The 11,798-nt window shown below is 36.9% G+C and overlaps 1 protein-coding gene across 1 annotated transcript; it reads right to left on the bottom strand.

Annotated features, from left to right (window-relative positions):
* Positions 1–8,798: 8,798 nt before the first annotated feature.
* On the bottom strand, positions 8,799–11,362 carry LOC121242768 (cytochrome P450 CYP82D47-like). The gene is given in 3 exon segments (XM_041140720.1): positions 8,799–9,459; positions 9,461–9,648; positions 10,379–11,362. Coding segments are annotated over 3 exon segments (1,587 nt in total). The 5' UTR covers positions 11,342–11,362; the 3' UTR covers positions 8,799–9,023.
* Between the last annotated feature and the right edge of the window lie 436 nt (positions 11,363–11,798).

The following is an 11,798-nucleotide window of genomic DNA, read 5'->3' as shown; positions in this document are numbered from 1 at the left end:
TGGTCTCTGCTCTGTTCGATGCTCTGTTTTGATTTGATGATGATACTCAGTTTATGTTATGCCAAAGTACCATGGGTTTTACTTGTTTTAAAACCATCGCTCTGTTATTTTGAAAATATGTTATGTTCTGCATGATAACTCTGGAAAAATATTTTATTCTGCATACTCTCCTTGATAAATGCTCATGTTTGCACACTAGCATATGATTTCTGCTTACTGAGTTGTTGATGACTCACCCCTATCATTATAATATTTTTCAGATGATGTGGTGAGTCCAAATGAGGACCTGGATTAGAATGCTGGTTGTGTCTAAGCTGAGGAGATGTTGGTAGAAGAAGGACTTCTGGTGTTCTTAGTTTTAATATCTTTGAGTTTTATTTATGTCTTGAGTTTAGTAAGATTTATGAAATATTTAGTTGGTTTGTTATGATTATCGGGAAGTTATGGACCCCTTTGATTTATTATTATTGCATTAAAGATTGTGTGGAGTTTGTAATGAGATTATTGAGAAGATTTGAGATTGATTTCATTTATGAAGTTTTTGGAGTTTATGGTTTGGATGTGTTGGGAGATATGTTTATGAGTGACAAGTAGAAATTCTCCAAGCCACCCGGGTTAAGGGCGTTACAGATATTATATATATATATATATATATATATATAAATTGGCTGAATTGATGATCAAGCCCTCAATAATAATATTTGAGAATCTTAAGTAGAAAATATATAGACACATAATGGGTTCTATAAATTTTAACGAGCATTTAAAGTTGTTCAAAGAAACCACACAAGAAACAATAAAAATTATAGGATTCATGTCCTAAAATTATCTTTCTCACTTGTGATTATCAAATTTTAATACAATCTTAGTCTTGACCTAAAATCTCATTCTTCAATTACAACAGGGCATTTAAGTAAGAATAGATAGTAGACAAATCTTTGGATAATTGTTAGAATAAAACCATGTCAAATCGACTTTCAATATGTTGGTGTGTTTCTTTGCTTTTTCCACAACTGTGATGTAACTGGCTGCCGTTAACCAAAGATTGACAAATCCATCTTTAATATTGTAATTATATATTAGGGCTTTGATCGCAGTGGATATGCTACAGATTGTATGACAGAGATAGTTTATTATAAATTCCAAATGAATATGGCAACTTCAAGTGCTATTCATTAATGAAACAAAGATATCCATATATATATTAAGGCCAATCCAAAACTCTGTCAATCAATATTACAATGTGCGGATAAAAAACTGATCTTTGCACACGGTTTTGGCTTATATATTATTTATCCCCAAGCCCTATGATACAACCCTACGCACGATACAGAGTCACGATCTGGCTTTTCCCATCATTTTGATGAAAATATTATCCAGATGTCCACGAACTGTAAAAGTATAGAAACTAAGTTTAAAATTCAATGAATGTGACAAAAGAAACTTGTCCTCTTGTCTTTAGAAACTTTTTCCATCATCTAACTACAACAAATTTAATTTTTTTTGGACCAAACTTTTTTGTTTCAAGTTACTTTTAGGGAAAAAATTGATGGTTTGTTTCAGAATTTCCAAGCAGTGTGGAGGCCCTACCAGTGCAAAGGGACATACCACCAATGGGGTTGAGTGGAAAGAAAGATGAGGGACATGTCATTGGTTTGGTGAAGAAAGTAGTTATGGTGGTTGCTAAGTGCAACTAGTCCAACATGTGGAAGAGTAAGCAGCTTGCATAACTCCTGGGAGATACATCCCAACGCGAGGTGGAGATGAGCGTCTCGCCTTATGGTAGGCAAGCTAGAAAAGTCGCCAACCGTGAAGGTGAGAATGAGGAGCTGAAGAGATCGGTGGTGGCTTTGATGAGACAAGAGCTACTCACCAAAGGTGATCAACAATCTAAGAAAGATAGGAGCAGATATGTAAGCATTCTGGAATAACATGAAAAATACTGAGAAGCGTAGCAGAATAGTACGCAAAAGCCCACACTCCACCAGAAGGGTCACTTCCGTAGTGGGTTTACATAAGGGGTTATGGCTCGTGAAAAGGATTTATCAGTCCTAGAATTTCACCTTGGGGAGCACCGGTACCGTTCGTGAAAAAGAGAGCTGGGATCCTTAGGATGTGCATCGACTACTGAGAACTGAATAAGGTGACCATAAGGAATAGGTACCCATTGCCAATGATAGATGAGTTATTTGTTCATCTACAGAGAGCAACGGTGTTTTTCTAAGATTGACCTTAGGTCAGGATATCACAAATTGAGGATTAAGGTAGGAAACATAACAAAGACCACCTTTTGGACTAGGTGTGACCATTATGAGTTTAGCTTGTTGGGTTAGCTAACGCCCCAGCGGCTTTTATGGACATCAAAAATAGTGTTTCGACCATTTTGTGACTTATTTGTAGTGGTCTTTATTGATGACATCTTAGTGTATTCCATATGTGCCGAAGATCATGAAAACCACTTAAGATTGGTGTTGGAAACGCTCAAGGGCCATCAGCTGTTCACCAACCTCAACAAGTGCAAGTTTTGGCTAGAAGAAGTGAAATTTCTCGATCATGTGATATCCATGGAAGGAGTCACGATCAATACAAGTAAGCTTGAGGGGATAGTAGGATGGCAACAACCAATCTCTGTGCAAGAGGTGAGAAGTTTGCTAGGACTTGTTAGCTATTATCGGAGGTTTGAGGAAGGATTTTCCAGATTGTCGAGTCCATTCATAGTGTTAACCAGGAAGAATGTTAAATTCGTCTGGACTGACAAGTGTGAATTGAGTTTTGAATAGCTAAAGAGGAGGTTAACTAAGGCCCTTGCTCTAACCTTACCCTAGCCTCATAAGCCATTTGTGGTATTTAGTGACATGTCGAAGTATGGCATAGGTTGCATCCTTATGCAGGAATGTAAGGTGATAGCTTATGCATTTAGAGAGTTGAAGGACCACGAGAGGAACTACCCAAAACACAAGATGGAGTTGGCAGCAATTGTGTTTCCTTTAAAGATATGACAACACTATTTATACAGGGAGGATTGCGAGGTAGATCATAAGAGTCTTAAAGCATCTATTTACCAAAAAGAACCCTAACATGAGACAAGGAAGGTGGTTAGAGGTTATTAGCGACTATCAGTGCAAAATTAATTATTACCCAGAAAGAACCAGTTTAGTTGCTAATGCCTTAATTCGCAATTCGAAAATGAGAGACGTGAGAGAACTCTTAGAGCTAGACACACTCTTGAAAGGAATGCAACACCTAATGATAAAAGACCGACCACAAGAAGAGATTCTCACTGCCCTGCAACAGATTAGGGTAAGAGATTTTGACAAGTATAAGGACCAGCAAGAAAAGGACTCAGAATTACTGAGGATTCGACATAAAGTCTATAGAGGCAAAGGGCCTAGGCATTTAAGCTTGAGCAAGGATGAGACCTTGCAGCTTAAAGGGTAGAAGGTAGTTCTAGCTAATTCGAAAATTTTAGAATAGATGCTAGCCGAAGCTCATTCCTAGTCATACTCGATACACCCTTGAGGAACGAAGATGTATCAAGATCCTTAGAAGAGATTCTATTGGGAAGGAATGAAGCAAGAAACCACCCACTTCATCAAGAGGTGTGCTATGTGTTAGAGGGTAAAGACAAAGCACCAAAGGTTGGTGGGGAATCTACAACTGTTACCTATTCTTGAATGGAAATGAAAAGATATCGCCATAGATTTTGTGGTTTGATTGCCCAAAGACCCTAGTGGAAAGGATGCCATATGGATGATCATAAATCGTTTACCATTATGAACACAGTAGGTAAACACACCCGACTATACATAAAGGAGATAAGTTAGATTACATGAAGTCCCTAAGACCATAGTATCATACCAAGATCTGAGATTTACCTCCAACTTTGGGAAGAGTTTACAAAAGATGATGAGCACTAAACTGATGGACACTCAAAAAGGACTATCCTGATGTTGGAGGATATGTTTAGAGCCTGTCTATTAGATTTTAAGGGATCTTGAGAAAATCATCTCCCACTCGTCGAGTTTGTACACAATAATAGTTACCAGACGACTATTCAAATGGCCCTTTACGAGGCACTGTATGGGAGGAAGTTTGGATCTCCAATATGTTGGGATGTGGTGGGTGAAACTTAGGTGGTTCGACCTAAAATTAGATCAAGCTTATACGCACAAGGATGGCCACAACTTAGAGTAGGTAGAGGAGCTACGCCAATAATTGGAGAATGGAGTTGACCTTAGTAGACGATATTTGGGTTATCTCAAGGTATCACCTATGAACGGTGTTAAGAGGTTTGGGCTAAAGGGAAAACTAAGCCCAAGATATATCGGACTGTACCAAGTAATGGGAACGTTGGACCACTAGGATACCTAGTGGCATTACTTGCAGAATATGAGGGGATGCACAATCTCAAACTTGGATTTGACCTAGTTTTTCATTGTGACAGAGCATCTTGAACATCTATAGATAGTGTCGCCTTGCTTTCGAATGCAATGGATCACCGCTTCAAGTTTGGTAACGTATCCTCAAACTTTAGCTATGTAACCACTGTTTAATTTGCTAGACTCTTGTGTTGGGTGCCGAGAAGTTTGGCTTGTCCTTGTTTTTCATGTTGGAATTTGTAGTCGGGTGATTTTTTGGTTGGTTGATGTTTGGAGGGTCCTTTGTTTGTAATATTATTGTGGATGAAGGAGGGAATAGATGTAAAAAAATGTGATTTGGTGTTTTGATGAGTCGAGAGTACGGCTATAAATGGTGACGTCATTGTGGCAAAAGTTAAAAGAGATTAGGCTAATCTATTGGTGGACTATTGCGTTTGGATCTTGTACTTGGGCGATTGTAAATTTGAGGCACTATGATGGACTATTTGTTTATGGGTAGTTTTTGGGCTCATGGACTTTGTATCTTATTAAGCCATAGTTTGGTTTATAGAATATTTTTAGTTAGGTAGGTTTTGTATTGGCTGGAGTTATTAACATGCTTTTGATATTTTTGGATTAGGTTGTGATATTGCTATTGTTCGGGTTCAAAGCTCAGGTGGTATACCACAAAAGTCAGCTAAACGATACTTATATACTAGATTTTGCCTAAAATACGTCGATGTTGATTTTTGAGAAAACTTGCATATTTTTGTTGCAATACCAACTACGCTGATTTTCTGCACTTTTCTTTGTATCTGAGAAATAAAATATAATATTTTATCATGACTGGGGTAGACAAGTGCAATTGTTTTGTACTATGTTTCTTTATTGCATAAAATGTGAATATGAAGTCTGAGATTTTTATCTGATCATACGATATTACCTATTAAGTACATTTTTTTTGTTCTTGCATTATATTTGTAAACCCTGAGGCAAAAGATTCTATTTTGCTTTGGTTGCAGGCCCTGCCACAGGTATATGAAAGAATGATTGGATTTTGTTATTTGGCGGAATGATATCCTTGTGCATTCATCGTATTTAAATAGAATTACAACATATATTTAGTTTACATTTGATAAGCTTTGCTAACAAGTAACAACTCTTGGATAAGAACACATTGTTACATATAAGACTTATCAACTAAGATAGAAACCATGTAACGAAAGAAGTTTATCTAGATAAGTTCTAATTGCTGTTGTAGATAACTCTGTCTCACTGGATTGTGGTTGACTAGAACATTTAAACTCAAGGTGACTATATTTCTAAGCAGTATTGTGTTGTTTCTTTAACGGTATATAATGCGGCCTCTATTCTGACCTAGCCACGGGTGTAAAATGGTGGCTTCTATTCTAACCTTGCCACAAGTGCAAAATGATGGCCACTATTTTGACTTTGCCACATGTATGAAAATTTTCGCATTTGCTTTAAGTGCACCCACTTTGATGACAAAGTGATTTACGTTATGTTTGGCTAACCACAAATATGCACAACCCTACCATTAGGTAAACGTGACTTTGTTTTGAATGCACTCACTTTGATGATAAAGTGATTTATGCTATGCTTGACTAATCGTAGATATGCACGATCCTGCTAGGGGGTAAACAAGACATATGTTTACGTGAACTATATATGGCTTCTTGAAATGTTTCTTTTGTTTTTTGTTTTTTTGTTTTTTTTTTATCTCAACAAGTAAAGAAATAAAATATTAACATAGAAACTATTGATTAAATAGTAGCAAGTTCATTAAACCAAATGGTGTTCAAGAAAAAACATCCAATAAAAAAATTAAACAACTTCATGAAATAGTTAAAAAAAGGTTTATGAAAAACTTGGAAAGATTATTGAATGTAACATTTGTCACCTAAGACATATAATTAATGGGCTCGACGCTATATCTGCGAGAAGGTAAAATATCACGTAATCATATTAGTAACCCTCTTGCATAATAAACCTAATTTGAAGCATAAATAAAATAATGTGTATTTAAATAAAATTATACACGACTATTTATGACAACCTTCACCATGAGGATCCTAGCACACCCATCCACGAGAATGGTCTTACCTTTGCTCCAAAATCTAAGTCATTGACAGCTTTTTGCCAATCTAGGGACTCCACTCCATTATTACTCACTCCAGACTAGATAAAGGAGTTTCACTAGTATAATGCCACATCCTAGCTTGCGTTCGTCAGAAAACATATACAATGCATAACTTATTCTCTAACCTTTTGAATCTCAAGTAAAAATCATAAAACAATTAAATGTGTCCCCTTTTCTTACTTAATCAGGTTGCAAACGCATCAAGCAACCCAATAAAAATCAAATCTTTATCAATTTTAAAGCTCAAACCAATACTCAAGTTAGAGGCTCAAATGGAAGTCAAACTCATGACAAAGCTCCTATAACAACCAAACACATGATTCATAAACTACTCTCCAAAGTTTGCTAACTGAAACCATTAACCAACAAAATCATCATCAAACAACCATTTTACTACTAGAAAATACTTCCAATGACTAGCTAACATACATATGAATCAAATACAGAAAACAGGAAAGAAAGTTATACAGTCAGCAAAATTTGAAAGTTAATGCAAAGTTGGTAAACACTTACCACTCTCTCACAATTTCTAATCAAGGAAAGGATTGTGTAGTTAATTTGATGTGTGTATGAGAGAAGAGGTAGCAGAAGATAAATGGAGGGTGTGTGTGGAGAGATAAAATGAAGAAAAGAAAGGAGAATGCTCTCGATTGTGCAGACCATACATTTGAAGGGGAAATGAGTGTTACTCAGCTTAAGCTTTGTGCATACTCAAGCAGAAGCAAATCTAAATTTATTGACAGGTGTAGGCTTAAGATCAAATGGATGGTGAGGATGGAACCACGTATGCTTGGGCGTTCAAATTCAAGGGTCTACTGGCCAGTGACCTGGCACATTAGTGTGAAATGTGGCACTCTTCCAGTCGTGGCCCACTTGGCATCCAAAAATCACAAGATTTTTATTATGCTATAAATTTCTAAAAATTCTAAGTAAACTAGTAGTGTTATTCCGTTTTGTCTAGTTATAATCCTAATTATGAAGTTTCTTGGGAGCTTGAGGAAGAGATATGGGTTAAGTATTCACAATTATTTGAGGGGTAAGTATTCTTGTCTCATATCAAAAGTGAGTATATTTTGGATACAAAATGTTCATATGATCCCTCGCTCACTATGTAAGGACCCTGACCCTTGCAAATTATGGGGACAAAATTTTTATAAAGGGAAGGGATGTCAAACCCAGCCCATTTGTAGGAAAAATAGAAAAGTGGTGCAGTGCACCCTTTTGACCCAAGGGCTTTGTTTTACCACTTCTCCTTCCATAGCCCCCCCCCCCCAAAAAAGAACACGCACTCTCTCTCTCCTTTTGCAATGTCCTTCTCTCCATGGGATGCTTCATGCGACCACCCTCCGATCTTTCCCTGTCGTCGACACTGGTAAGCCACTTCGACCATCACTATTTTGACCTTGGCACAAGTGTGAAATTGTTGTATCTGTTTTGAGTGCACTCACATTGGTAACAAAGTGATTTACGTTCTGCTTGGCTAACTGCAAATATGTACAACCTTGTTGTGGGGGTAAACGTGGCCTTGTTTTCAATGCACTCACTTTGATGACAAAGTGATTTATGTTTTGCTTGGCTAGTTATAGATATGCATGACCCAACAAGGAGGTAAACATAGCCTCTATTTATGTTTTTATATTTTTATCTCTCGCTCTAAATGTTAGAATTTAATTAAAAGTTCTAGAAAACATTAATTCAATTAAGAAAGTTATCAAGTCAAAATTTATTCCTAATTTATAGTTGTTTGCTAAAATGTGTATATTATATACGGCTAGAGGTGAAGCCCAGCTTGACGCATTGAAGCCCATTTGCAGTACCGAAAGCAAAATGTAAGCTGAAATGTTAAAAGTCCATATGCAGTTCCCAGGGACGTAGAATAACTTGCAGGAGTTTAGTTTCGTCTTTCATCTAGTGTTCAATGTATGTATTGTAGGACCTTTCAGCTGGGATCATTTGCCAGGTTATAAACGTGCGTGGGTAAAGACAAATCTGGTTTCTACGTCCCCCAACGTAACAGATATAATGATGATGTCACTAGAAAGAGTCTTTTAACTTAGGAAAACAATTCCAATTTGCATACCTAGCTACTCTGGTTCCTATATGGTTACACATAGTTTAGTGCAAAGAGCTAGTATCCCTTCCTTTTTTTTTTTCTGATTTCCTATAGGATGGAGGGATCATTTTAATAGAGACCTTAACCCTAAAGATCTTTATGGAACCTTTTTCAACTTCAGGATCAGTTTGGAAAAATATCAAATTCCAAGGACATGTACAATAAATTTTCCAAAAAACAAATTACTATACTTTAATTATGAAATTGTGGTACAAGATCCCCTAATATGCATAAGATAGGTACGTACTTTTACAAGCGAACACGCCAAAATAAAAATAAAAACAAGAACAAGCGAGCATGCCAAAGCATTTCTAAATATATATCCTTGTGCATGAAGATCATTACGAAACTCCTTGACAATATTGTACCTATTTAACATATACTCAAATGATCATGCATATGCTAAGGAAGGAAGGCGTGGAGTGAGATGGACTTCTAGTTGGGTGGCTTTTAGGGATGTAAGTCTGACTTTCTCAGTCATGTCTACTGGTTCATCTGCTGGTACTGTCGAAATCTCAAAGGCATGCAAGAAGTTCGCAAGTGTGAGTTGCATAACTTGAAGTGCAAATGAGATTCCTGGACAAACTCTCCTCCTGCTACCAAATGGTATGAGCTCAAAATGCTGGCCCTTAAAGTCAACATCTTTGTGGCTTGTAAGGAATCTTTCTGGGTGAAATTCTGTTGGATCTGTCCACACTTGTGGATCTCTATGAATCTTTGATAGATTAACAAGAAGATGGGTGCCCGTTGGGATGTGGTAACCTGCCAAAGTGCAATCCTCAAGAGACTCGTGCGGCGCAGAAAGTGGCGCAGCGAGATATAAACGTTGTTTCTTTGATAACAACTTAAAGATAGACTAGGTTTTTCACATATGATTCCATCACTGACCTATCTCTACCAATTTGGAGGTCTAATTCTTGTTGGACTTTCTTAAGAACCTCTCGGTTATTAAGAAGTAGAGAGAGTGCCCACGTCATTGTCACCGTCGTTGTATCTGTACCCGCTAAGATGAGGCCCTGCAAAAGTGTCAGCATGTATGTATATGTTATTTATAATTTTACCATATTAAACTAAAATAGAACTCAACGAAACTATTCCCCTCAAAAGATTAAAAGAGAGCAATGCCTATGATAAATACTTGCAATTTCCTCTCGCTTCTGCAGTCTGTTTGTATTTTTTTTCCTTCAAATTTTTTATGAGTGCTCTCGTCTAGCTCGGGCTTATCTTGTGTTTAAAAAAGAAATAGATTTTTTTTTTTTTAAATTGAAATGATTTTTTTTGGACGAATATTAATAATATTATATACAATCTTAAATTATGCGAATTCCGTACACTTATTTTGAAAAATAATGGGCCACCATTAAAATGTAAATTTTTTTTTTATATTGGACCAAGATTTATCCATTTGGGCGGACTTTGGAAGCTAGACGGATGTTTCCAACACCCTTGCCCAAGCTGGCCGGGAAATCTACCATTTTCTTTTTACAAACAAGAACCAACAAATTCATTGAGAATTTGGAGAGGTTACCCTTTGTAGTTACCATAACAAGAGAGTTGGATTCATTTTGAAGATATGGAAAAATTCCCTGATAGTATGTTAAACTCCAATGGATAAATAGAAAAGAAAGAAAAACAAAAAAAAAAAGGTACTCGTGATCAGTCTGCTTAACAAATCAAGAATGATCTTTATATTCAATAAATATAAAAGCAAAGCAATTAGCTTAAATAGGGTTATCAAAAGCATACCAGACAAGTAGCCTTGGTGATTGTATCAGCATCATAACTTGAATTCACTTCACTATCAACGAAAATAGACAACATCACATCCATAAAGTCTTGATGTCCCTTCTTTACCTCCCCATAAATTCTTCTTTGCTTGTGTTCTTCTAGCCATCCTTCAAGCTCCTGATCTAATTTTTTTGCAGTTTTCTTCATTGCCTTCTTGTACCCACCCAAGTCGAACCATCTTAGATATGGAAGCACATATGATGCTACAAATGTCCCACTCAGCACAAAGAAATCTCTCATCGCATTTCGACATTGATCATTTCCTTCATCCTCATCCTTGGTTACAATCCAAGCAATTCGCTTCTTTATAACCATCATAAACACAACGTTTAGGGTTACATAGCCGAACCATCTTCTCATCTCCACTAATGCATTGTTGTTCTTGGCCGACAAGTACTCGTAGATCTCTTTTATAGCCGTGTTTACCTCTGACTCTTGGATGTGTTTGAACATCTCGATACGGTGATTTGAGAGGACCTCAAGAGTGGCTATTCTTCGAACATGGCGCCAATAGGAACCATATGGGCTGAATCCGAACATGACGTAGTTGTAACCCATGAGTTCTGCCGCCAAAGCTTTTGTATAGTTGGCAAAGACTTTATCGTTGGTAGTGAAACACTCTTTAGCTATCTTTGAACTGCTTACTACTATAGCTCTATGCATGCCCAAGTTGATACTGAAGATTGGTCCGTTCTTGTCAGCCATGTCACCTAGGGTTATATGAGCTGGTTGCATCCCTCCTAATAGTAATAGGTGGAGGTGGCCGATTATAGGCCATGCACCACCTGCTTTTGGTGGAAGTATCTTTTGAGGGGCAGTTTTTTGAGTTCTCCTCCATATCCAAAGTAGAAATAAGAAAAAGAGAAATAGGACAAGTATAATGGCCATAAAAGCAGTGAAAGACAAGAATTCAAAGAGCATGGTTGTTTTGGTTGTCGACAGGGGTTTATATAGAGATGAGCGTATACTTCTTTTTGAGTCATTTTGTAGGTCAAGGTTCGTCAAACATCGTTTCCATAAAGCAAAAATCCGATAAAGTTCCAGATCTTGTTTGCTTCCTAGCCAATTCTCTATGATTCCCATAAAGAAAACTGATCATATATATGACAAAATCATAATTTAATAATTTATAACGTCTATTAACGAGGAGCATCGTATGTGGCTTTATATTCGCCCGCCGGCATATCAAGTGGTCTATCTATCTCCAAGTCCGCTTCACGTACTGTCTCTAGTGCAGTCATGATAGCCAATTCTCTATGATTGACAATACACTGACGAAACGGAAAGCCATCCTGGATATGAATAAGCAATAAAAATACTCAAAAAGAAAACTGATCGCAAGACAAAATCATAATTTAATAATTTATAAAGTGCGATT

This window comes from Juglans microcarpa x Juglans regia, chromosome 8D (assembly GCF_004785595.1).
Source record: "Juglans microcarpa x Juglans regia isolate MS1-56 chromosome 8D, Jm3101_v1.0, whole genome shotgun sequence".
Classification (NCBI taxonomy): Eukaryota; Viridiplantae; Streptophyta; class Magnoliopsida; order Fagales; family Juglandaceae; genus Juglans; species Juglans microcarpa x Juglans regia.
Note: the sequence above shows the minus strand (reverse complement) of the source record. Positions and strands in the feature narration are given on the sequence as shown.